Below are 24341 nucleotides of genomic sequence, written 5' to 3'. Positions count from 1 at the left end.
TTGCATTTGGAATTGCAGCTCGGACCCATTCAAATCAATACTGCTAAACCAACACAGATTTATATGGTTTCAAACACACTCAAAAATGTACAGCCCCCCCCCCCTTCCTTAGAAAAAGTATAGACGCAAAAAAAACCCCAGCCTTCAGGAATCCTTTATGGACAAGGACAACCACTCTTACATAGAAAATAAAAAGGTGTCAGCATCTGACAGAGAGGAGTGATCTATGGCTTTATTAAAGGATTATTCACATCTTTTATCATATCAGCAGGTTATGACATAAATGTGTGACTGATATAGTTTCCACTTCTTGGAGCCTCATATATTGAGAACAAGGCCTGGTCATCTACCGCTGTCAGAGGAGAGGTGGCTGCTCTTGTCCATCTCTCTTCATTCATTTCTATGGCAGCTGCATCAATTTTCGAAGCTCCCATAGAAATGAATAGAGAGTGCCACTTGTAACAGTGTGTGGTGGGGCCCAGTGTCGAAACAGATGATGAGAGGACCAGCCGTGGAACATCCGGACAATTATTGCATATATACTATGGTTATGATAGAACTCTAACAGATGGGACAACCACTTTTACTCATCACAATTAACGTGCGGATCTGGGTGCGGCTCAAAACATGGCATGTTTTTTTGTAGGTCCAGTGCCCTAATGCAAAAATTGCAATAGTGCCTCACATCTAATTTGAGGCCCCTCAGGATTTGAGGCCCGAGTACAACTGCTACCTCTGCACCTTCTATACTTGCACGGGTGCTCGGTACTCGTAACTAGTTATGAGCGGGCACTACCATGCTTGGGTGCTCAGTACTTGTAACTAGTGATGAGCGGGCACTACCATGCTCGGGTGCTCAGTACTCATAACTAGTGATAAGTGAGCACTACCATGCGCGGGTGCTCAGTACTTGTAACTAGTGATGAGCGGGCACTACCATGCTCGGGTGCTCAGTACTCGTAACTAGTGATGAGTGAGCACTACCATGCTCAGGTGCTCAGTACTCGTAACTAGTGATGAGCGGGCACTACCATGCGTGGGTGCTCAGTACTTGTAACTAGTGATGAGCGGGCACTACCATGCGTGGGTGCTCAGTACTTGTAACTAGTGATGAGCGGGCACTACCATGCTCAGGTGTTAGGTACTCGTAACCAGCAGTTGGATGCTCGGATGGGCTCAACTCGAGTACCCGAGTATAATGGAAGTCAATGGGGAACTCAAGCATTTTTGCATAAAATCTTCCAGAAAAATGATGCTCGAGTTCCTCATTGACCTTCATTATATTCGGTACACGACTCAAGCCCGTCTGAGCGTCCAAATGCTTGTTATGAGTACCGAGCACCCGAGAATGGTAGTGCTCGCTCATCACCATTAATAAAGTCTTAAGCGAGCTTTACACGCTGCGACATCGCTAGCATTTGCTGGCGATGTCGAGCGCGATAGCACCCGCCCCCGTCGTACGGCCGATATGTGGTGATCGCTGCCGTAGCGAACATTCTCGCTACGGCAGCGTCACACGCACTTACCTGCCCTGAGACGTCACTCTGGCCGGCGAACCACCTACTTTCTAAGGGGGAGGTTCGTTTGGCGTCACAGCGACATCACACGGCAGGCGTCCAATAGAAGCGGAGGGGCAGAGATGAGCGGGACATAACATCTCGCCCACCTCCTGCCTTCCGCATTGCCGGTGGAGGCAGGTAAGGAGATGTTCCTCGCTCCTGCGGTGTCACACATAGCGATGTGTGCTGACGCAGGAACGACGAACAACATCGCTAATAAGCAGAAAACGATTTTTTGTTTCAGGACAACCTTTCCGTGGCAAACGATTTTAACCACTTTTGCGATCGTTTAAGGTCGCTCATAAGTGTCACACACTCTGATATCGTTAATGAAGCCGGATGTGCGTCACAAACGCCGTGACCCCGACGATATTTCGTTAACGATATCGTAGCGTGTAAAGCCCGCTTTATTCTGGATCACTCAGCATCTGGAACGATGCTGTGACCTGTCTCGCTGCATGTGAAATGCTACAATAACAGAAGCAATTACAAAAGTGGCACAAAAAAAAAAAGAGACAAAAAATACTTATTTCCCTAATCTCATTGCAGTGATCAGTGTTAGGAGAGGAGAGGGCAGATCCCTTTGTTTGCAATACTTTATTCTTGTAGGAGTTGTGTATTGTCCATTTTATTAGCTGTTTTCACAACAGCATCAGTGCCCATCCCAGTTTAGCGTCCTGTTTTTCAGTTCTGATATTATGGTAATATTCAGGAAATTATGTGTGTTAGGTTATTTTCCAGACAGTGGAGGGTGAAGATATTCATGAAGGCAGAGTAAAGAGGGCTTTACACGCTGCGACATCGCTAATGCGGAGTCGTTGGGGTCACGGAATTTGTGACGCACATCCGGCCGCATTAGCGATATTGCTGCGTGTGACACCGATGAGCGATTTTGCATCGTTGCAAAAACGTGCAAAATCGCTCATCGGTGACATGGGGGTCCATTCTCGATTATCGTTACTGCAGCAGTAACGATGTAGTTCGTCGCTCCTGCGGCAGCACACATCGCTATGTGTGACGCCGCAGGAACGAGGAACCTCTCCTTACCTGCCTCCCGGCCGCTATGAGGAAGGAAGGAGGTGGGCGGGATGTTCCGGCCGCTCATCTCCGCCCCTCCGCTGCTATTGGTCGGCCGCTCAGTGACGTCGCTGTGACGCCGCACGGACCGCCCCCTTAGAAAGGAGGCGGTTCGCCGGTCACAGCGACGTCGCTGGGCAGGTAAGTATGTGTGACGCGTCTGCGCGATGTTGTGCGGCACGGGCAGCGATTTGCCCGTGTCGCACAACAGATGGGGCGGGTACCCACGCTAGCGATATCGGGACAGATATCGCAGTGTGTAAAGTAGCCTTAATACAAGAGCTGCTAAGATCTGAGCATCTGTCTACAAATGCACCTTACATTACTGCCGACTGAACACATGTTTTCAATGGGGAGACAGAAGTAAGTCATTGGAAAACCATGGTATTGGGCAAAGTAATTCAACAAGTCTGCTCCTTCTCTCTCCCGTGACAGGAGGTCCTCATTCACATTAGTAGGTTCGCTGCTCATGTCCAATTCAGTGGGCTCAACTGACTAATGTGTATAGAGGTGTCAGAGGCTGTATACACCTTTACACAGAATGTTTTTTTATTGTAAATAAATATTTTTTTATTATTTTGCTGCAGTTATTTGCAAAATTTTTACAGATCCGTTGGAGCCCTTGCTCCTAGTTTTGACAGCTTTTTCCATTTGCTTTTACTCAATGTTAGAGATGACAGCAGGAGGGAGGGAGTTGAAAAAAAGATATGAAATGCACAGGGGAAAAAGTATCTAAAGTCTTATGGAGAGCAGAGAAAACAGGCTACCAATAAAAGAAATGAAAAGAAAATCAGTGCAGGATAGAAGCTGTGCTGATACATGATGCAGGTGAATACAACAGCTCCTTGAATACACAAACCTCACATCCAACCTATATTACAGAGACAATAAAAAAAGGAAAAAATGCCAGCTTACCAAGTTGATTCAATGAATAGGCTGCTATTCCATAAAGACGCTCAGCAAAGGATAAATGACAGGAGCTCTTGCCAGCAAATTGATATGAAGGAAGGATAAATCCAGCGAGCCAGGCTTGTGATGAATAAAAAATCTTTTTTTTTATTTCAAATGTAGATTAAAAATGAACCATGGCAATGCTAAAGGTTTAGCCGAAACGCGTCTTGCCGTGCGCTCTACAGCAGTAATTTTTCATCTCCACCTGTATTTGTATTATGCTGCTATTGAAAAGATTTTTAATCTACATTTGAAATAAATAAAAGATTTTTTTTATTCATCACAAGCCTGGCTCGCTGGATTTATCCTTCCTTCATATATTACAGAGAGGGACAATCCTATCAGAGAACAATCTGAAACATGGATCAGACTGCTGAAAATCAATGAAAGAATAATGTTTTCTGACTAAAACTTAGATTGTAATTTTATTAATTACTGGAATCCACTATACCATAGCAAAGGTGCCATTAGCCAAGAGCCTCATGTAACAGACAATGTAAAGTAAATCAGGAAGGCTGTCCCTCACATATAAACGCATATACCGGCCCATTGAAGTGTGTTAATGTAAGGATAAATGTACTTACCCGTCCAGTAGAAGCTATCCTGTCCCCACTGTTCAAGAACCAGTTTCCAAGTAGCATATGATCAAAATCTTCTGATCCAACCCGGCATTTGCACAGTCTGTGTGTGAATGGAGGCATTATTACATCATATATAAAACAGCACAGCAGCTGCTCCATTTTCCTGATAGCGGCTTAAACCATACTACAAACATAGTTAAGTGCCATTGATACTACCGGGAGTAGGCGGCTGGACCCAGCAAATCCGAGGAAGTGCTGGGTCCCGATGATCCGTGGGGGCAGACTCAGCCCACATTTCCATTAGCAACATCTATTATATATGTGCAGTTAATGAGCACTCTGCATGTATTATGCAGGCTCAGGAGTGGAGTCTGCTTTAAATACAGTAGGTGCCGGCTGTGTTATATACAGTGCCTACAAGTAGTATTCAACCCCCTGCAGATTTAGCAGGTTTACACATTCGGAATTAACTTGGCATTGTGACATTTGAACTGTAGATCAGCCTGGAAGTGTGAAATGCACTGCAGCAAAAAAGAATGTTATTTCTTTTTTTTTTTTTTTAAATTGAGAAAAGTTGATTCAGAGGGTCATTTATTATTCAACCCCTCAAACCACCAGAATTCTGTTTGGTTCCCCTAAAGTATTAAGAAGTATTTCAGGCACAAAGAACAATGAGCTTCACATGTTTGGATTAATTATCTCTTTTTCCAGCCTTTTCTGACTAATTAAGACCCTCCCCAAACTTGTGAACAGCACTCATACATGGTCAACATGGGAAAGACAAAGGAGCATTCCAAGGCCATCAGAGACAAGATCGTGGAGGGTCACAAGGCTGGCAAGGGGTACAAAACCCTTTCCAAGGAGTTGGGCCTACCTGTCTCCACTGTTGGGAGCATCATCCGGAAGTGGAAGGCTTATGGAACTACTGTTAGCCTTCCACGGCCTGGACAGCCTTTGAAAGTTTCCTCCCGTGCCGAAGCCAGGCTTGTCGAAGAGTCAAGGCTAACCCAAGGACAACAAGGAAGGAGCTCCGGGAAGATCTCATGGCAGTGGGGACATTGGTTTCAGTCAATACCATAAGTAACGTACTCCACCGCAATGGTCTCCGTTCCAGACGAGCCCGTAAGGTACCTTTACTTTCAAAGCGTCATGTCAAGGCTCGTCTACAGTTTGCTCATGATCACTTGGAGGACTCTGAGACAGACTGGTTCAAAGTTCTCTGGTCTGATGAGACCAAGATCGAGATCTTTGGTGCCAACCACACACGTGACGTTTGGAGACTGGATGGCACTGCATACGACCCCAAGAATACCATCCCTACAGTCAAGCATGGTAGTGGCAGCATCATGCTGTGGGGCTGTTTCTCAGCCAAGAGGCCTGGCCATCTGGTCCGCATCCATGGGAAGATGGATAGCACGGCCTACCTGGAGATTTTGGCCAAGAACCTTAGCTCCTCCATCAAGCATCTTAAGATGGGTCGTCATTTCATCTTCCAACAAGACAACGACCCAAAGCACACAGCCAAGAAAACCAAGGCCTGGTTCAAGAGGGAAAAAATCATGGCCTAGTCAGTCTCCTGACCTTAACCCATTTGAAAACTTGTGGAAGGAGCTCAAGATTAAAGTCCACATGAGACACCCAAAGAACCTAGATAACTTGGAGAAGATCTGCATGGAGGAGTGGGCCAAGATAACTCCAGAGACCTGTGCCGGCCTGATCAGGTCTTATAAAAGACGATTATTAGCTGTAATTGCAAACAAGGGTTATTCTACAAAATATTAAACCTAGGGGTTGAATAATAATTGACCCACACTTTTATGTTGAAAATTTATTAAAATTTAACTGAGCAACATAACTTGTTGGTTTGTAAGATTTATGCATCTGTTAATAAATCCTGCTCTTGTTTGAAGTTTGCAGGCTCTAACTTATTTGCATCTTATCAAACCTGCTAAATCTGCAGGGGGTTGAATAATACTTGTAGGCACTGTATATGGCACCTTTATAGTGGAATGCAAAAGGTTGGAAACAATGTAAATGTCTCTTCCGATTTCCATTTGCAGGGCGGCTGATAATATATGTCATCAATGTGGTGTCTGCAGCTGCTGCATGTGACACATCGTGAAAAGGGGACCATGGATTGAACCCCCAAATGGTGGCAGCAGTTATCAAAAAAAATAGTAATTAATCTGTGAGTCCTATGGAAAGCATTCACAGCTTTATAACAGAAAAGCAGAGCTCTGAATTAACAATCACAGGAAGCAGGACCTGGAAATAATGTGGGAGCAATGTATCACACCATGGATCTTCAAATTGTCTAGTAAAGGAGACAAACTCTAGCGCAGCGCCACCTATTGGAAGTAGCGATCCTAAACGTCACAAGTGGATTTTTAACAATCCTTTGCAATATGACTCAGTGTTTCCTCTGGCATCCGTCTCTTTGGAACGAATTCCATGTTTTTAAATGTTTACAATAATATAAATTTATGAGACAGGGAAATTCCCAGCCCTCCAGAGACGTTGGGAAACTCCGAGTCACGAAGTAGTTTCATTTTCAGTTTGTGCAGAGATCGTGCTCCAGATCAGGCACTAATATACCGTAATGCAAAGTCCCCACAGTCAGTGCAGCCACAACAGAGAATAAGGCTATGTTCACACACTGCATCTTTTCTTAACCACAAAGATGCAGCATTTTTGGCCCCAAAAAATGCACCCGTGGCAGAAATGCATCAAAAAATGAATGCGTTTTTACCACCTTTTGCTCAATTAATTTTTTTAAAGTCAAATGTATTGACTGGAAGGGCTAAAAAAAAGCTGGCAAAAGCGCAAAAAGAATTGACATTGCTGCATCTTCAAAAACACAGCCAAAAAAAACATGCACTGTGTGGACAGCAACATAGAAATCTCATAGACTTTGCTGGGAGAAGGAAATGCATGCATTTATGTGCATCTTTGTGACCTCAAAAATGCACCAAAAATGCAGTAAAGGATGCAGTGTGTGAACATAGCCTTAATGACAAGGCCTATCAGGAGGACACATGCAGAAATGGATGCCCGTCTGAATTCAGATATAAGAATAGAAAAAGGGCTCAGTGGAGAGCAGAACTTGATACAGAAATAACCTTATGGGCTGTGATTTGCATTTTTACCCCCAACCACCTTGACCTACAGGGGTAGACCATCAAACCTTGTGGTGCCATGATAAAAGGTGCCGTCTGAAGCCCCTGAGCCCTGATGCCAGGGGTGTAGCTATAAGTGGTGCAGAGGTGGCAGCTGCACCCAGGCCCTGCTGTCTAAGCTAGTCCAATGTCTTGTTTTCCACTATTATTATAAACTAGCTGTAGTACCTGGCATTGCCCGGGATAGTAACTGTCTCTCTGTCTCTCTCCCAATCTGTGTCTGTCTTTCTCTCTCTGTCTCGTTCCCTGACTGTCTCTTTCCCTGACTGTCTATTTCCCTGTCTCTTTCCCTGACTGTCTCTTTCCCTGACTGTCTCTTTCCCTGTGTCTATCTATGTCTGTCTGGTAAGCAAGGGGCTTGTTACAGGTGTTCACTGGCATACTTATTACCATTTCGAACTGGAAAACCGAGAAATGGGACTAAATATGTCAAGTAATGCCCCTAAAATGATCCTTTCAGAAAAGGGTGAATGGCTACTGTTGAAAAATATGCACTAAAGTAAAGAAGTATCAAGTTGTGCCTCTGCCTAATGCAAAACCTTTAAAAAGGGACTCCCGACCTTCACATGCTCTGAATTTTGGGCTTTTAGGGCACAACTGCAACCACTGCAGCCTCTATCCGGCCATGTGTCACCATTGTGTCCTGTCCACATGTCACCTCTGGGGGTTCTAGAATCAGGAGATCACAACTCTTAATTGATCGCAGGTTCACTGTGGACTCCACAGAGTATTGGTTCAGATTTACTTTCATTTTCTGCTGAAGGGGTTAAGGACCCATTCCTTTCCTGCTGAGATTACCAGTAGCCTTAATCATAGCTGCTTCATCTTATCACTCCCTTCCGCTATATTTACTCACTCCTGGCTTCACTCCATGCCGGTGATAGATCTTCTATACTGACCACTTTGAAGGAGCAGGAGAAACATAGGCAAGAGCCTAGGCACGTGATGACGTGCAGGGGGGGGGCTGTTTAGGGACATTAAGGAGTGCAGGGATCAGACTCAAGTGACTGTTAGGAAGTGACCCCGCTTCCCTCTCCCTAGCATTAGGCCCTTCCATTATATCTTACGTGGTCTTTCCTTTGTATTGCACCATACGTCAGGTGTCCTCTTGCACCCGATGTGACACCGTGGTACTAATTGCCAGAACATTTGCTCTAAAAACATATTGCAGAACAATTTTCAATAGCAAAAGTGAAAGAGGAACACTTGTTTAAAGGGGTGTTCAAATCATTGTTAGTGGATTGGGAAGATTGTTTAGGGTTCTATCAATCGCTAGAACAGGGGACCTCAACCAATCATTAAATTCACACTATCTACACATCCATGAGGGAGTCTTCGTATGAAGCTCCCTAAAAACCAGGCTGGTAGGAATAGATAGCAGATGATGGTTTAAAGCTGGAATACGCCCTTACGATGGGGGGTGGTGCTTTGCTTCAATAGATGCAAAAAGAGAAAAGTAGCTAAATTTCCATTTGTTTTGTGATATTCCTACCTGTGTGCAGATGCATCGGTATGTACAGGGCAGCAACGAGATGAGTTTACATACACATTTTTGTAGCCTTTAGACAGTATTAAATTTGTTTTACCAGTTTGTCTTCCACAGCCTCTATATTTACCAGTACATAACTGTCTGTAGACTGAACTATCCATGAACCAGTCAGCAAGCTTGTTTAATGGCAGAGTCTAGAACTTTTATCTCTCTGCTTCTAAATAATTGACACACCAGAGCAAGGAAAACACAGGGGGAAAACCATGGAAGATTTAGAAGAAGGCTCTTGAGATATGGAGAGGAGTCAAGCCCTCACACTCACCTGTGACTGATCCCTGAGCTACCTAACACCTAGACAAGTTCTTCCCATGTGCGCCACCACATGCCTAGGTCCTCGCTGACCCTGAACTCACCCTGACTAGTGAGTAGGTCAGCGAGACACTAGTCTACTACTACACTAAAACATACAAAGAAAGTAAGCAAACGGGGTGGGGAAAGACACAACAAATAACACTCCTAGGTTTTGAACTTCACAGCTGCAACTTAAATGACAGCTCAAGAGACAAGCTCCTTCAAAGTGGTCAGTACAGCGATTCTATCACCAGCATGGAGTAAAGTGAGGAGTGGGTAAATATAGTGGAAGGGCATGATGACAAGATGCTGCGGCTGTGATTAATGTTATGAAAAATCTCAGGCAGATAGGAAAGAGACCTTAACCCTTTCAGTGTCAAATGAAAGTAAATCTGCTCCAACACGAGCTGTAACCTGCTTACGCGACTCACTGGTGGCAATCATAGGCTGGAGCGCCGGCTGGAGCACCCTCACCGATCACTAATTTTGATGTCCTGGACAACTCCTTTAATGACTAAAGCAAAGTTCAACTTTCAGCAGAAATTTATAAGGCTTGTAGACTCACCCATCAGACGAATTCACTGATGGATTCACTATTACTTCACTCTGTAATCTGCTATGTCCATTGATACACAAAGGCTATAGAAGCCGAATGCTTCAAACCTATTAACAAAACCCTGTTGTGAAAATACGTTTTAGCCAAAAATACACGCATTTAGAAACAAAGAAAAATGCCAGAAATATGTCCACGCAGGGAAAATGAAGGTGGGTTTACATATTATAATATTTCAGATCACTGGAATTGTAGATTGATTATGAGATGGACGATCCCATCAGTATGAACCACACAGCTGAACCACCAAGCATCTAGTGACAGCTCATAGCTGACTGCTATTTACATGGGATAATTATAGTTTTCATTGCTTGGAAATGAGTGAATAAATACATTAAAAAGGGTAAACCCAATTTTTGTAACATATAAGTGAATTTGTGTTTTACACATAATAATAATAATCATAATAATAAGTTTATTTTTATAGTGCCAACATATTCCGCAGCACTTTACAATCTGTTAGAATTAGCATAAGTATTATACAATTGATTCACTTTTTCACTTGCAGGACCTGTGCTGAGGTCATACCCATGTGACAAGAAGGGGCGGGGCCTCAGCCAACAGAAAAATGTTGCTTCGTGGTATCAGTTTTGTTGGCTGAGGCCTCGCCCCTTTTGGTCACATGGGTATGATCTCAGCACAGGTCCTGCAAGTGAAAAAGTGAATCGATTGTATAATACTTATGCTGATTCTAACAGGGGGAGTGTTATGGGACTGCCAGATGGTAGGGAATAGGTAGGCTATCTAGCAGTCAGGGCCCACCGTGCAGAACAATCTGCTGCTGGCGAAGGCAAGGGAAGGGATACTGTACCACAAGAGCGGTACTGTCACTGTTACCTCACAGTGACACTAAAACTAAGTGCAGTGTTCTCTGTTAAATCACAGAGACACGGCAAATGCCAAAATGATAAGAAGAGTGGACCTGTAGCTCCTGCCCAATTACAGGAACTACAAAGCATATGCGGATGGCTACCCCAACCGCAGTCCACTAATTAACACCAGTGTTACTTCACACTGATGTGGATGCAAACACACTGCAATGTAGGTAGGAAAACCGTTACAGGTCACGGAGATCCCTTATTGCTATCCTTTATAAAGCTGGTGTCACACATAACGACGACGACAACGACGTCGCTGCTACGTCACCATTTTCTGTGACGTTGCAGTGACGTCCCGTCGCTGTCGCTGTGTGTGACATCCAGCAACGACCTGGCCCCTGCTGTGAGGTCGCCGGTCGTTGCTGAATGTCCAGCTTCATTTTTTGGTCGTCACTCTCCCGCTGTGACACACACATCGCTGTGTGTGACAGCGAGAGAGCGACGAAATGAAGCGATCAGGAGCCGGCACTGGCAGCTGCGGTAAGCTGTAACCAGCGTAAACATCGGGTAACCAAGGGAAGACCGTTCCCTGGTTACCCGATGTTTACGCTGGTTACCAGCCTCCGCTCTTGCTGCCAGTGCCGGCTCCTGCACTGTGACATGTGGCTGCAGTATGCATCGGGTAATTAACCCGATGCATACTGTAGCAAGGAGAGCAAGGAGCCAGCGCTAAGCAGTGCGCGCGGCTCCTTGCTCTCTGCACTGTGACATGTAGGTGCAGCACACATCGGGTTAATTAACCCGATGTGTACTGTACCTAGGAGAGCAAGGAGCCAGCGCTAAGCGCGGCTCCCTGCTCTCTGCACATGTAGCACAGCGACGTTATGATCGCTGCTTCTGCTGTGTTTGACAGCTAAGCAGCGATCATAACAGCGACTTACAAGGTCGCTGTTACGTCACCGAAAATGGTGACGTAACAGCGACGTCGTGTGACACCAGCTTTACAGTTCACAGAGATAGTAATGCGTACGGAGTGTGTGGGTGCAAACAGTACTATCCGTACTGCTCATTATCAATGATAGTCCCTGCCTGAACTCCTTGTGCTAAACAGAGGGAGTCAGTGATCTCTCTATGCTAACCGCACAGACGAATTAGAGAGACACTGAGAGCAGTGAGTGTGATGACCCTGCCTAACCCGGCTCCACTATGGTAGATGGAAGCGGACTCTAGTGTAATACAAGTTGGTACTGAGACCCTACCTAACCTATTCCACTAAAGTGCAAGGAAGCGGGTAGTATTGGACATCACACATGAGGCGTCTACCCCATGCATGCACCAAGAACGACTGAGCACCGAGAAGCATGCTACAGGGTCCTATATAGACAAAGCACCTCCCACAAGATGGAGGCGCTCCTGGGTCAATCCACCAATCACCAGCGAGTTCGTCATCAATGACGTCAGCCGCGGCCAATCAGCAGTCAGCATGTCACGGTCATGTGATCCCGTGTCATCGATGACGTCAGCCACAGCCAATCAGGAAGCGACACGTCATAGTCATGTGATCTCAGATCACGACCAATCGACGATTGCCACGTGGCGAGCATGCTCAGAAGGAGCAAAAGGGGACTTAGAACAAAAAGCATGCTTGCAAGCTTACACATGCTTAGAAGCCCCACTACAGGACTTAGCCTCAGCCGCAAGAGCCTCACCGACGACCCGTAAAAGGGAGGGGATAACTATAAATACCCCCCCAGATATTATCTGCTCCTCAGCTGCTGTCACTCAAGAAGCTGATGATTTTATAAAGTTTACTTTCTTAGATTTCAAAACCTAAATATCCAAGCTGAGCACTAAAGGTATACATAGAATCAGCCTGATAGTGCCAGTATAGTACGGGCTTTAGGTTATATACAAAAATCCTGGTGGTTGGTGTGCTTTAAAGGGAACCTGTCCTGTCCAATATGCACCCAGAACCATGAGCAGTTCTGGGTGCATATTACTAATCCCTGCCTAACTATCCCACCATACACTAGCATACATAAAGATATCTTTAGAAATATTATATCCCCAAAATCCTTTATGACATGCAAATGAGCGCAGTGACTAATGGCAAGGGCTTTATTTCCCCCAACTAGTTTGCCCTCTTAGCATGTTAGCACGCCCCTTTGGCCGTGCTGACATGCTATTCAATGCCTATTGCCCAGCATCATCAGTATGGACGCACGTATCTGTCCATTGTCAATGCCTCAGACACCGGGTTTAGGCTCAGTGCGCATAACCAGAAGTTACGACACTTCCAGTCATGTGCACTATGAAGCCGGGTGTACGCGTCTTGGTTTCAGCGAGGTCTAGTATGCATGACCGGAAGGCGTCTGAGATGGTGACAATGGACAGGTACGCACGTCCATGCCGATGATGCTGGGTATTGAATAGCATGTTAGCATGCCCACAGGGGTGTGCTAACATGCTAAGAGGTTGGACTAGTCAGGGGAATTAACGCCCTTGCGACTTGTCCCTGCGCTTATTTGCATCTCATAAAGGATCTTAATACTTTTTCTAAAGGTCTCTTTGTCTTATGAAAACCCATCACAATGAATGTGGGCATGATCGATCTCGGCTCCATTCAGCTGGATTTCTTCAAAGTCCCTGTTCTTAGGAACGCTTGGGACCCCAGCGGTTGGACTCCCAGCAAACAGAAATCTATCTCCTATGCAGTGGATAGGGAATAACGTTCAAATTTGTACTATGAAAAAAATCACTAGTGCTACCAATCTGCATGGAGTCACATTGACCCTATGGTACCAGACAAGATTTAGGTTACAACAGCCATAGCTTCTTACCGGCTGCTGGAACCTGATTGGGCAACAGCTCCTGGAGGCCAAAAGAGGGAAAGTAAGAAGTCTGCAGACTGTGATCTGCTCACCACTGCTTTTGTCCACTGCTATAATGTGACAGCTTTGCAGGAGAGGTAAATATGTGAAATGCGTGTAGGTGTTTGTAATGTGTGAGTGTATATACATATCTAATATATAAAGCTGAATGTGTGTATGTGTGTGTGTGTATATATATGTATGTGTGTATGTCTGGGATTGGCATCCGCACCGTTGCAGCTACAGCCACAAAATTTTGCACACTCACTCTTCTGGACCCCGAGAGCATCATAGGCTATGTTTTGAGGGGAAATTTGAACCCCGTTGTTTACAGTTATTCACCAAAAAACCTGCCTCCATTAAAGCGAATGGAGCTGGGAGCCACAGTGCAGCCAGAACTTCAGAAGAATGCGCAGCCACTACCTTATATGGAATGTTGGCGTGTCACAATGCAGCCAGGGAAAGAGACAGACATAGACAGGGTAAGAGACAGACACAAAGAGACAGACACAGACAAAGAGACAGACTGACAGGGAAAGAGACAGACAGGGAAAGAGAGGGAAAGAGAGAGACAGGTTAAGAGACAGACACAGACAGGTAAAGAGACAGACACAGACAAAGAGACAGACTGACAGGGAAAGAGACAGACAGGGAAAGAGAGGGAAAGAGAGAGACAGGTTAAGAGACAGACACAGACAGGTAAAGAGACAGACACAGACAAAGAGACAGACAGACACAAGGAAACAGACAGACAGGGAAAGAGAGGGAAAGAGACAGACAGGGAAAGAGACAGACAGGGGAAGTGACAGAGATAGATAGACAGACAAGGAAAGAGATAGATAGACAGACAGACAGGGAAAGAGATTGAGACAGATGGAGAAAGAGACAGATGGAGAAAGAGACAGAGACAGTCAGAGACAGAGAGGGAAAGAGACAGACAGACAAAGAGATAGAGAGAGACAGGGAAAGAGACAGACAGACAAAGATAGATAGACAAAGAGATATATACAGAGGGGGAGACAGACAGAGAATGGGAGAGAAACAGAGAGACAGCTACTATCCCGGGCGTTAATATATTCAATTTATACATTCAATCCCGGGAAAGTTAAAACATTCTATTTTGTTAACAGCAGTTATTAACCCGGGCGAAGCCGGGTAGTACAACTACTATATATATATATATATATATATATATATATATATATATTATATATACACACACACACACACACACACACACACACACACACACACACACGTACAAAATAGAACATGTGGCTTTGCTTTTGGAAGTTAGCAGACATGTTTTGCTGGCCTTATGCCATGTTGAAGGGTATCAAAATACTTAACAAATAGGTATTACCAATGTATACCACACCTTCTATGCTCCTTATGAGCCCATTTGAACAAAAGCACGTGATCTTCATATTTTAGTTTCTTATCAACCAAAGACGTCAGTTGTTGAAATAACTCAACATGTAGGCACTTCAGGTACGCAGCTGTCAGGACCTCTGGAAAATGTTCAAGTCTCAATATAGTCTCTGACAGATTCTTCTCAAGATCCTCCAAATATTGGTCCAGGCCTCTTTCGAGTTCAAGTTTTTCATTGTGCTTCTTAATATCATACTCAAAAAGAGTCTTTATGTCATGGAGCCACATTTGTGGGCTCCAGTCAGGACCTTTGCTGCAATGTTGCTGCTTTGCCCATTGAATACATTGGGAGATTGACTGAAGAGCCACAGTCTGACTGGAATCACCATCCAGGGCCTGAGTCACGCATTTCCACATCTCCTCAGCTAAGACCTCATACAACTCGCTGCCGTTGCATTTCTCGTTTTGCTCTACATCATGGATGAATAAACAGGCATTGTGGTATTCTTCTTTGCTGATTAGACTTTGCAAATGTTCTGTAAGATATAACCAATAAGAAACTTCTTATACCCTGCATTATGCATTGTGCCATCTAAACATATAGGTTGAGAATGGATTTGAGCACTAGTAATGGAAAGTCAATAGCAGAAAGTGTATTATCCCTGTGCTGTGACATCACTGTGTGTATTACCCCTGTACTGTGACATCACTGTGTGCATTATCCCTGTACTGTGACATTACTGTGTGTATTATCTCTATACTGTGTTATAACTGTGTGTATTTCCCCTGTGCTGTGACATCACTGTGTGTATTACCCCTGTACTGTGACATCACTGTGTGTATTATCTCTATACTGTGACATCACTGTGTATTACCCCTGTGCTGTGACATCACTGTGTGTATTACCCCTGTGCTGTGACATCACTGTGTGTATTACCCCTGTACTGTGACATCACTGTTTCATTATCCCTGTACTGTGACATCACTGTGTGTATTATCTCTATACTGTGACATCACTGTGTGTATTACCCCTGTACTGTGACATTACGGTTTATCTCAGTACTTTGACATCACTGTGTGTATTATCCCTGTACTGTGACATCGCTGTGCGCATTATCCCTGTACTGTGAGATCACTGTGTGTATTCTCCCTGTACTGTGACATCACTGTGTGCATTACCCCTGCACTGTGACATTACTGTTTATCTCAGTACTTTGACATCACTGTGTGTATTACCCCTGTACTGTCACATCACTGTGTGTATTATCCCTGCACTGTGACATTACTGTTTATCTCAGTACTTTGACATCACTGTGTGTATTGCCCCTGTACTGTGACATCACTGTTTCATTATCCCTGTACTGTGACATCACTGCGTGTATTATCTCTATACTGTGACATCACTGTGTGTATTCTCCCTGTACTGTGACATCACTGTGTGCATTATCACTGTACTGTCACATCACTGTGTGTATTATCCCTGTGCTGTGACATCACTGTGTTTATTATCACTGTACTGTGACATTACTGTTTATCTCAGTACTTTGACATCACTGTGTGTATTATCCCTGTACTGTGACATCACTGTGTGCATTATCCCTGTACTGTCACATCACTGTGTGTATTATCCCTGCGCTGTGACATCACTGTGTTTATTATCACTGTACTGTGACATTACTGTTTATCTCAGTACTTTGACATCACTGTGTGTATTATCCCTGTACTGTGACATCACTGTGTGTATTATCCCTGTGCTGTGACATCACTATGTGTATTATCCCTGTACTGTGACATCAATGTGTATTATCCCTGTACTGTGACATCACTGTGTGTATTATCCCTATACTGTGACATCACTGTGTGTATTATCCCTGTACTGTGACATCACTATGAATACTATCTCTGTTCTCTGATATCAGGGGATACTGAGACTTGTGCTGTGGCGGGGGAGGGCATTGGTGCGGCCTGCGGTCCACTAATTTCAGCCCTTTGGCTGTCTCGGTCCATGGGCCGGACGGGAACAGCCAGAGGGTCGGATGTGACCTGTGGTCTGCACTATGCCCAGCCTTGTCCTAGAGCTATCACTTTATTACTCTTTAGGCACTGTATAGTACAGTTTCTACTTAGGAACATGTCATAGTTGGGTAGTATTATAGTAGCGCTGCTTGCTTAGTAGACAAAAAACACCAAGTGAACATACCCTCAGATTTACAGTCTGAGCACAGTTATTTACAGGTGTTCACAATGCAAAATCTAACACTGACAATCTGAGTCAGGAAGAAAACCGAGAAAAGACACTAACTGCTTAGTATCGGTAAGTATCAGTATCGTAGTATCACAACACAGTATCTAAATTTAAAAAAAATCCCATACTTTAGCAAAAAGAGACTTGCCACCTAGTAATTTATAAATATAAAAAAATGTATTTACTCATGTGGTGGATACAGCAGCAATTCTGTTTGGGAATCATCATATAGAAATAATCCTTAACAGCAAGTGAAAGGCATCCAAATCTTCTGTCTTTTGCTGCACCTCTCAGGCCTGTGTCACAAGTTGGAGTACTAAAAGCATTTTCTTCATCCCTTTAAAGATAGTCACCTTTTAGAAAATACTGGTCCCCAGACATAGTTTGTTATGTAAAAACTAACCATGCATTTCTCACCATCCCTGGGTCCAGCGCTGAGTCTCTGCTGCTGCAGCGCTGGTGAGGGATAACTTGTGGTCGGACACAGCCATCAGGCCCTCAGCGATCCGAAGAATCTGGCTCTTGTTCCCGTCCTGAATGGAGCGGAAGTGTGCATGCACGGCCTCCACTACTGTCATTGTACCTGGGACCGATGGAAGTAGCCGGGTGCTAGCTAGGCAGTCCCATAGACAATGAAAATAGCTGAGGCCATATGTGCACTTATCTATTCAGAATAGTGTTGCAAACGACGTTCCAGAATCCCGTAATCAAGATCACTGATGGGTCAAGGGGTCAGAAATTCTCAAATGACTGCAATATAACTGCATGAAGGTTTGATATAGTGGCAGACACTGAGGTTTCCATTTGCACAGAAAGGAACCTACGAACCACTGAAAATCCCTATAACCAAACTCCAAGACCTCCTCTACTGATGACCACCTCTAAGACCACCTATACTGACCTAAAACATCAAGAAACGTTGGGTTTAATATACTCAAAACCATATATAAATAAGTCAACATTTTAGGGATTCTGTTCTCTGGGGTAATGGAACAAAACTGGAAGTTTTGGGACCTATGGATCAGCTTTATGTCTGGGGGAGGAAGAATGGCGTATGTGCTGAAAAGAACTGCCTGCCTACAGTGAAGCATGGCGGAGTCTTGGTAATGTCTGCAGTAAAGCATGGCGGGAGTCGCAATAATACCTTCATTGAAGCTTGGCAGAGACTCAGGGATACCTACAGTGAAGCACGGCGGGATTTCAGTAATACCTTCAGCGAAGCATGGCAGGGTCTCAATAATGTCTGCAGTGAAGCATGTTGGAGTCTCGGTAATGTATGCAGTGAAGCACGGTGCGTCTGAGTAATACCTTAAGTGAACCAGGATTACGGGGTCTCGGTAACGTCTGTAGTGGAGCATGGCGGGGTCTCGGCGATACCTACCGTGAAGCATGGTGGAGTCTCTGTGATGTCTGCAGTGAAGCATGGCAGGATCTCAGTGATACCTACAGTGAAGCATGACGGGGTCTCAGAGACACCTATAGTGATGCATGGCAGGGTCTCAGTAATGTCTGCAGTGAAGCACGGCACGGTCTCAGTAATACCTTCATTGAAGCAGCATGACGGGGTCTCGGTAATGTCTGCAGTGGAGCATGGCGGTGTCTCGGTGATTACTACAGTGAAGCATGGTGAGGCCCTGGTAATGTCTGCAATGAAGCATGGTGGGGTCTCAGTAATACCTACAGTGAAGCACGGCGGGTTATCGGTGAAGCATACAGTGAAGCATGGCACGGTTTCGGTGATACCTACAGTAAAACATGGCAGGGTCTTGGTGATACTGTCAATGAAGAACAGCGTAGTCTCAGTGAAGAATACAGTGAAGGATGGCAGAATTTCGGTGAGGACTACACTGAAGTATGGTGGGGACTCGGTGATGCTCTAGGGCTGCTTTGCTTCCTCTGGCACTGGAAACCTGAATTATTCTGGTGGGCAAAATGGATTAACTACAGTATAAAGCCCGCTTTACATGCTGCAATGTATCTTACAATGTGTCGGCGGGGTCACGTCGTAAGTGACGCACATCCGGCATTGTAAGGTACATTGCACTGTGTGACAGGTACGTGTGATTGCGATTGAACGGTAAAACGTTCATCGCATACACATCGTACCTTTCTCTAGAATTGCACGTCAGATTGTTCATCGTAACCGGGGTAGCACACATCGCAGTGTGTGACACCCCGGAACGATGAACAGATCTTACTTGCGTCCTGCGGCTCCCGGCCCACAATGCGGAAGGAAGAAGGTGGGCGGGATGTTTACGTCCCGCTCAGCTCCGCCCCTCCGCTTCTATTGGCCGGCTGCCGCGTGACGTCGATGTGACGCCAAACGTCCCTCCCACTCCAGGAAGTGGACATTCGCCGCCCACATCGATGTCGTATGGACGGGTAAGTACGTGTGACGAGGGTTAATCGTTTGTGCGGCACGTTCAACAAATTGAACGTGCCACACATACGATGCGGGCGTTGCAAATCGCATACGATATCGTATGCGAAATTGCAACGTGTAAAGCAGGCTTTAGGACATCCCAGGAACAAAATGTCATGTCTTCTGTGAGACAGCTGAAGTTTGAGTGTTCAACAGGACCATGATTTCAAACATACCTCAAAGTCCACCAAGTTTCAGTGTCAAAGGAAGTTATAGAAAGTTCTGGAGTGGCTGTCACAGTCACCCGACTTGAAATTCATAGAAAATCTTTAGAGGGATGTGAAGAAGGTGGAGAGTAGCAGCAATCCGAAGAATATTAGTTACACAGAGACCATTGCCCATGAGGAAAATGGTTTTTGGCTATGAATCACATTTGCAGTAGGTCATAACAACCAAAACAGATGAACTAAGTACCAAGGACATGGTTCATGAAGGGGTAAATTATTCTGAGATTGCAGTAGTCAGTTGTCATTTTTGTATGACTTTGGAGAAGCCACTTGTTCGATTAGATCTGTTCAGCTATTTACATTGTTCTTGTTTGTTTTAATTACTGTAAACAGCAGAAAGTTGTCAATAAACCAAATTTAAATGGAGGGGGAGAATAATTTTTCTTGCAACAATAGTTACTTCTACTGATATTTGTCTGATACAGTTGATTGCTCTCTGTTATCCCTGATCTGGCTTGTTAATCATTATCCTTCTGTCTGACTTTTGAACTGATTTAACCCCTCTCTTTCCTGCATTTTACCGCTCTAGATTATGGCTGCGTTCACTGTCGGCCTGAGCTGCCGAGGGCAGACCAGTAACACTGACTCTGGGGCCCCACTGTTCAGCGAGCCACACTCACACATTTATCTGTACTTCTATATAATAATGCACTGGGTAGTTTGTTGAATGATAAGATGTTGCTTTTTTCTGTACATAGTGAATAATGGAATGGGCCCAAATACTGCTCACATTGGGTGGTAAGTGGCTCACTCAAGCATATGGGCCCACCGAGGGATACCCCTGTGCCCCCTGTGGGCCAGTCCGAGCCTGGCTACTTTATGAAGTTCATGGAGAGGGGAGAGGGACTGAGGAAGGAACAGCAGAGACGGGCAGATACACACAATCCGGCAAAAAAACTGATGCAACGGATCCGGTGAAAAAACGGATCAGTTGCATCAGATTTTTCCATGCGTTCCTTTCCGTTTTTTTGATGAATCCGTTGTGCTACTGAGCATGCGCAGCTCAAAAAATTGAACACGTCGTTGAATTCCGTCATATGCCGGATGATGACGAATCCGGCGCCCATAGCCTTTCATTGTAACTCACACCGCATGGCGCCGGATCCAGCGCCACACGGTTTTTCGCCGGAGAGAAAAAACACTGCAAGCAGCATTCCATCAGGCCGCCAGATCAGCTATTTACGCCGGATCCGGCAAAAGGCCATGCGGCACAATGCGGCGCTAATACAAGTCTATGGGGGAAAGAATGGATCCAGCAGCAACACACACCGGATCCGTTCTGTCCGTTTTTTACCGGATTGTGCCGCACGGCAAAAAACGGATGTGTGAAAGCAGCCTAAGGCAACTTTTTTTTTTTTTGCAAAATCCTAGTGAGAATGACTAAATGTGAAGTGGCCATTTGTGCTCACACGTGAGGCTAAATTTTAGGCCTTGTGCGCACTAGAAAAAGGATTTTTCTCAAGAAATTTCTTGAGAGTCTGAAAGATTAGCGCACTTGCGTTAAAAAAAAATGCACCAATAACGCACCTACGCTTTTACCACATTTTTGATGCATTATTGATGCATTGTTTCCCGCAGGTTGGTTCCTGCGTTTTTTACCATTATCTATGGCAAAAAACGCAAGTACCTGCAGAAAAGAAGTGACATGCTCATTCTTTTTCTCAAGAAATTCTGCAGAAAGAATTTTCTTGAGAAAAAACGTAGTGTACGCACAGCTATTTTTTTCCCATAGGTTTTGCTGGGGAATGTCTGCAGAAAGGTTACAACCATTTTCTCAAGACATTTCTGTTGCAAAAACGCAAAATAAAAATGCGGGTAAAAACGCGGTGTGCGTGCGGGGCCTTAATCTAAAGGCCCTGTCACACACAGAGATAAATCTTTGGCAGATCTGTGGTTGCAGTGAAATCATGGACATATTGTTCCATTTGTACACAGCCACAAACCTGGCACTGATTGTCCACAATTTCACTGCAACCACAGATCTGCCGCAGATTTATCTCTGTGTGTGACAGAGCCTTTAATGTCTGTACTGTATGTAAATGTTGAGAGAGAGAGAGAGAGACTTTTCTCTGACCAGAATTGAATTTACACCTCATCTGAACATGCTTGGTTATAAAAAAATGGATCCGTCGCCGAATTCTGTCATTTGACAGATTACGACAGATCCTGCGCCCATAGGCTTCCATTACACCAAACGACAGATGGCAACGGAACCGTCTGTCCGTTTATTTTCAACGCACTCAAAAAATGTTCCTGTGGACATCGGCTCCGTCAGGCGGGGAAATGTATTTCGATGGATCCGTTGCACAATGAATGAAACATGAGGCCATCCATCGCATTCCGTCGCTAATACAAGTCAATGAGAAAAAAACAGATCCAGCGCTGGATCAGTTTTTTCACAAATCGACGGATTGCAAATAACTGATATGTGAAAGAAGCCTTATGTGACCTTTCTACATATTTCATATACGCACCCCTATTAGACGTTGTGCCACCTGCTAGTACACATGTATATCATAAAGAACTAGGTATTACTCATATAGAAAGTGAGCTCTTAACTTTGAAATATGATCTTCCAAAGTAATTTTTATGATCTTGTATATTTACTCAAAATATGTTATCACAAGCAAGATAATATACAAGCTCTGCTACATCAGTCACCACTGCTATAACGCTGCTAATACAGGCATCATTCTTACAACACTGCAACATCAATCACTGCTGCTACAATTTTGCTGTTTCATCGCAGTTCCAGCTCTGCTGCATCAGCCATCGCAGTTACAGCTCCTCTGCTGCATCGGCCATCGAAATTCCAGCTCCTCTGCTGCATCAGCCATCGCAGTTCCAGCTCCTCTGCTGCATCGGCCATCGCAGTTCCAGCTCTTCTGCTGCATCGGCCATCGCAGTTCCAGCTCCTCTGCTGCATCAGCCATCGCAGTTCCAGCTCCTCTGCTGCATCAGCCATCGCAGTTCCAGCTCCTCTGCTGCATCAGCCATCGCAGTTCCAGCTCCTCTGCTACATCGGCCATCGCAGTTCCAGCTCCTCTGCTGCATCAGCCATCGCAGTTCCAGCTCCTCTGCTGCATTGGCCATCGCAGTTCCAGCTCCTCTGCTGCATCAGCCATCGCAGTTCCAGCTCCTCTGCTACTTCGGCCATCACAGTTCCAGCTCCTCTGCTACATCCACCATCGCAGTTCCAGCTCCTCTGCTGCATCGGCCATCGCAGTTCCAGCTCCTTTGCTGCATCAGCCATCACAGTTCCAGCTCCTCTGCTACTTCGGCCATCACAGTTCCAGCTCCTCTGCTACATCCACCATCGCAGTTCCAGCTCCTCTGCTGCATCGGCCATCGCAGTTCCAGCTCCTTTGCTGCATCGGCCATCGCAGTTCCAGCTCCTCTGCTGCATCAGCCATCGCAGTTCCAGCTCCTCTGCTGCATCAGCCATCGCAGTTCCAGCTCCTCTGCTACATCGGCCATCGCAGTTCCAGCTCCACTGCTACATCGGCCATCGCAGTTCCAGCTCCTCTGCTGCATCGGCCATTGCAGTTCCAGCTCCTATGCTGCATCAGCCATCGCAGTTCCAGCTCCTCTGCTGCATTGGCCATCGCAGTTCCAGCTCCTCTGCTGCATCAGCCATCGCAGTTCCAGCTCCTCTGCTACTTCGGCCATCACAGTTCCAGCTCCTCTGCTACATCCACCATCGCAGTTCCAGCTCCTCTGCTGCATCGGCCATCGCAGTTCCAGCTCCTTTGCTGCATCAGCCATCGCAGTTCCAGCTCCTCTGCTACTTCGGCCATCACAGTTCCAGCTCCTCTGCTACATCCACCATCGCAGTTCCAGCTCCTCTACTGCATCGGCCATCGCAGTTCCAGCTCCTTTGCTGCATCGGCCATCGCAGTTCCAGCTCCTCTGCTGCATCAGCCATCGCAGTTCCAGCTCCTCTGCTGCATCAGCCATCGCAGTTCCAGCTCCTCTGCTGCATCAGCCACCGCAGTTCCAGCTCCTCTGCTACTTCGGCCATCGCAGTTCCAGCTCCTCTGCTACATCGGCCATCGCAGTTCCAGCTCCTCTGCTACATCGGCCATCGCAGTTCCAGCTCCTCTGCTGCATCGGCCATCGCAGTTCCAGCTCCTCTGCTGCATCGGCCATCGCAGTTTCAGCTCCTCTGGTGCATCAGCCATCGCAGTTCCAGCTCCTCTGCTGCATCAGCCATCGCAGTTCCAGCTCCTCTGCTGCATCAGCCATCGCAGTTCCAGCTCCTCTGCTACATCGGCCATCGCAGTTCCAGCTCCTCTGCTGCATCGGCCATTGCAGTTCCAGCTCCTATGCTGCATCAGCCATCGCAGTTCCAGCTCCTCTGCTGCATTGGCCATCGCAGTTCCAGCTCCTCTGCTGCATCAGCCATCGCAGTTCCAGCTCCTCTGCTACTTCGGCCATCACAGTTCCAGCTCCTCTGCTACATCCACCATCGCAGTTCCAGCTCCTCTGCTGCATCGGCCATCGCAGTTCCAGCTCCTTTGCTGCATCAGCCATCGCAGTTCCAGCTCCTCTGCTACTTCGGCCATCACAGTTCCAGCTCCTCTGCTACATC

The 24341-nt window shown here is 45.7% G+C and overlaps 1 protein-coding gene across 1 annotated transcript in view; it reads right to left on the bottom strand.

Annotated features, from left to right (window-relative positions):
- The window catches only part of LOC142258546 (uncharacterized), a 77725-nt gene that overhangs the window by 48434 nt on the left and 4950 nt on the right, over positions 1–24341 (bottom strand). Inside the window, exons 2-3 of the mRNA XM_075331175.1 lie at positions 14864–15392; positions 4172–4268 (exon numbers count right to left, since the gene is read on the bottom strand). Coding sequence (XP_075187290.1) covers positions 4172–4268; positions 14864–15392 — 626 coding nt within the window. The remainder of the gene's footprint in view (positions 1–4171; positions 4269–14863; positions 15393–24341) is intronic.

Source organism: Anomaloglossus baeobatrachus, chromosome 12, assembly GCF_048569485.1.
Source record: "Anomaloglossus baeobatrachus isolate aAnoBae1 chromosome 12, aAnoBae1.hap1, whole genome shotgun sequence".
Taxonomy (NCBI): Eukaryota; Metazoa; Chordata; class Amphibia; order Anura; family Aromobatidae; genus Anomaloglossus; species Anomaloglossus baeobatrachus.
Note: the sequence above shows the minus strand (reverse complement) of the source record. Positions and strands in the feature narration are given on the sequence as shown.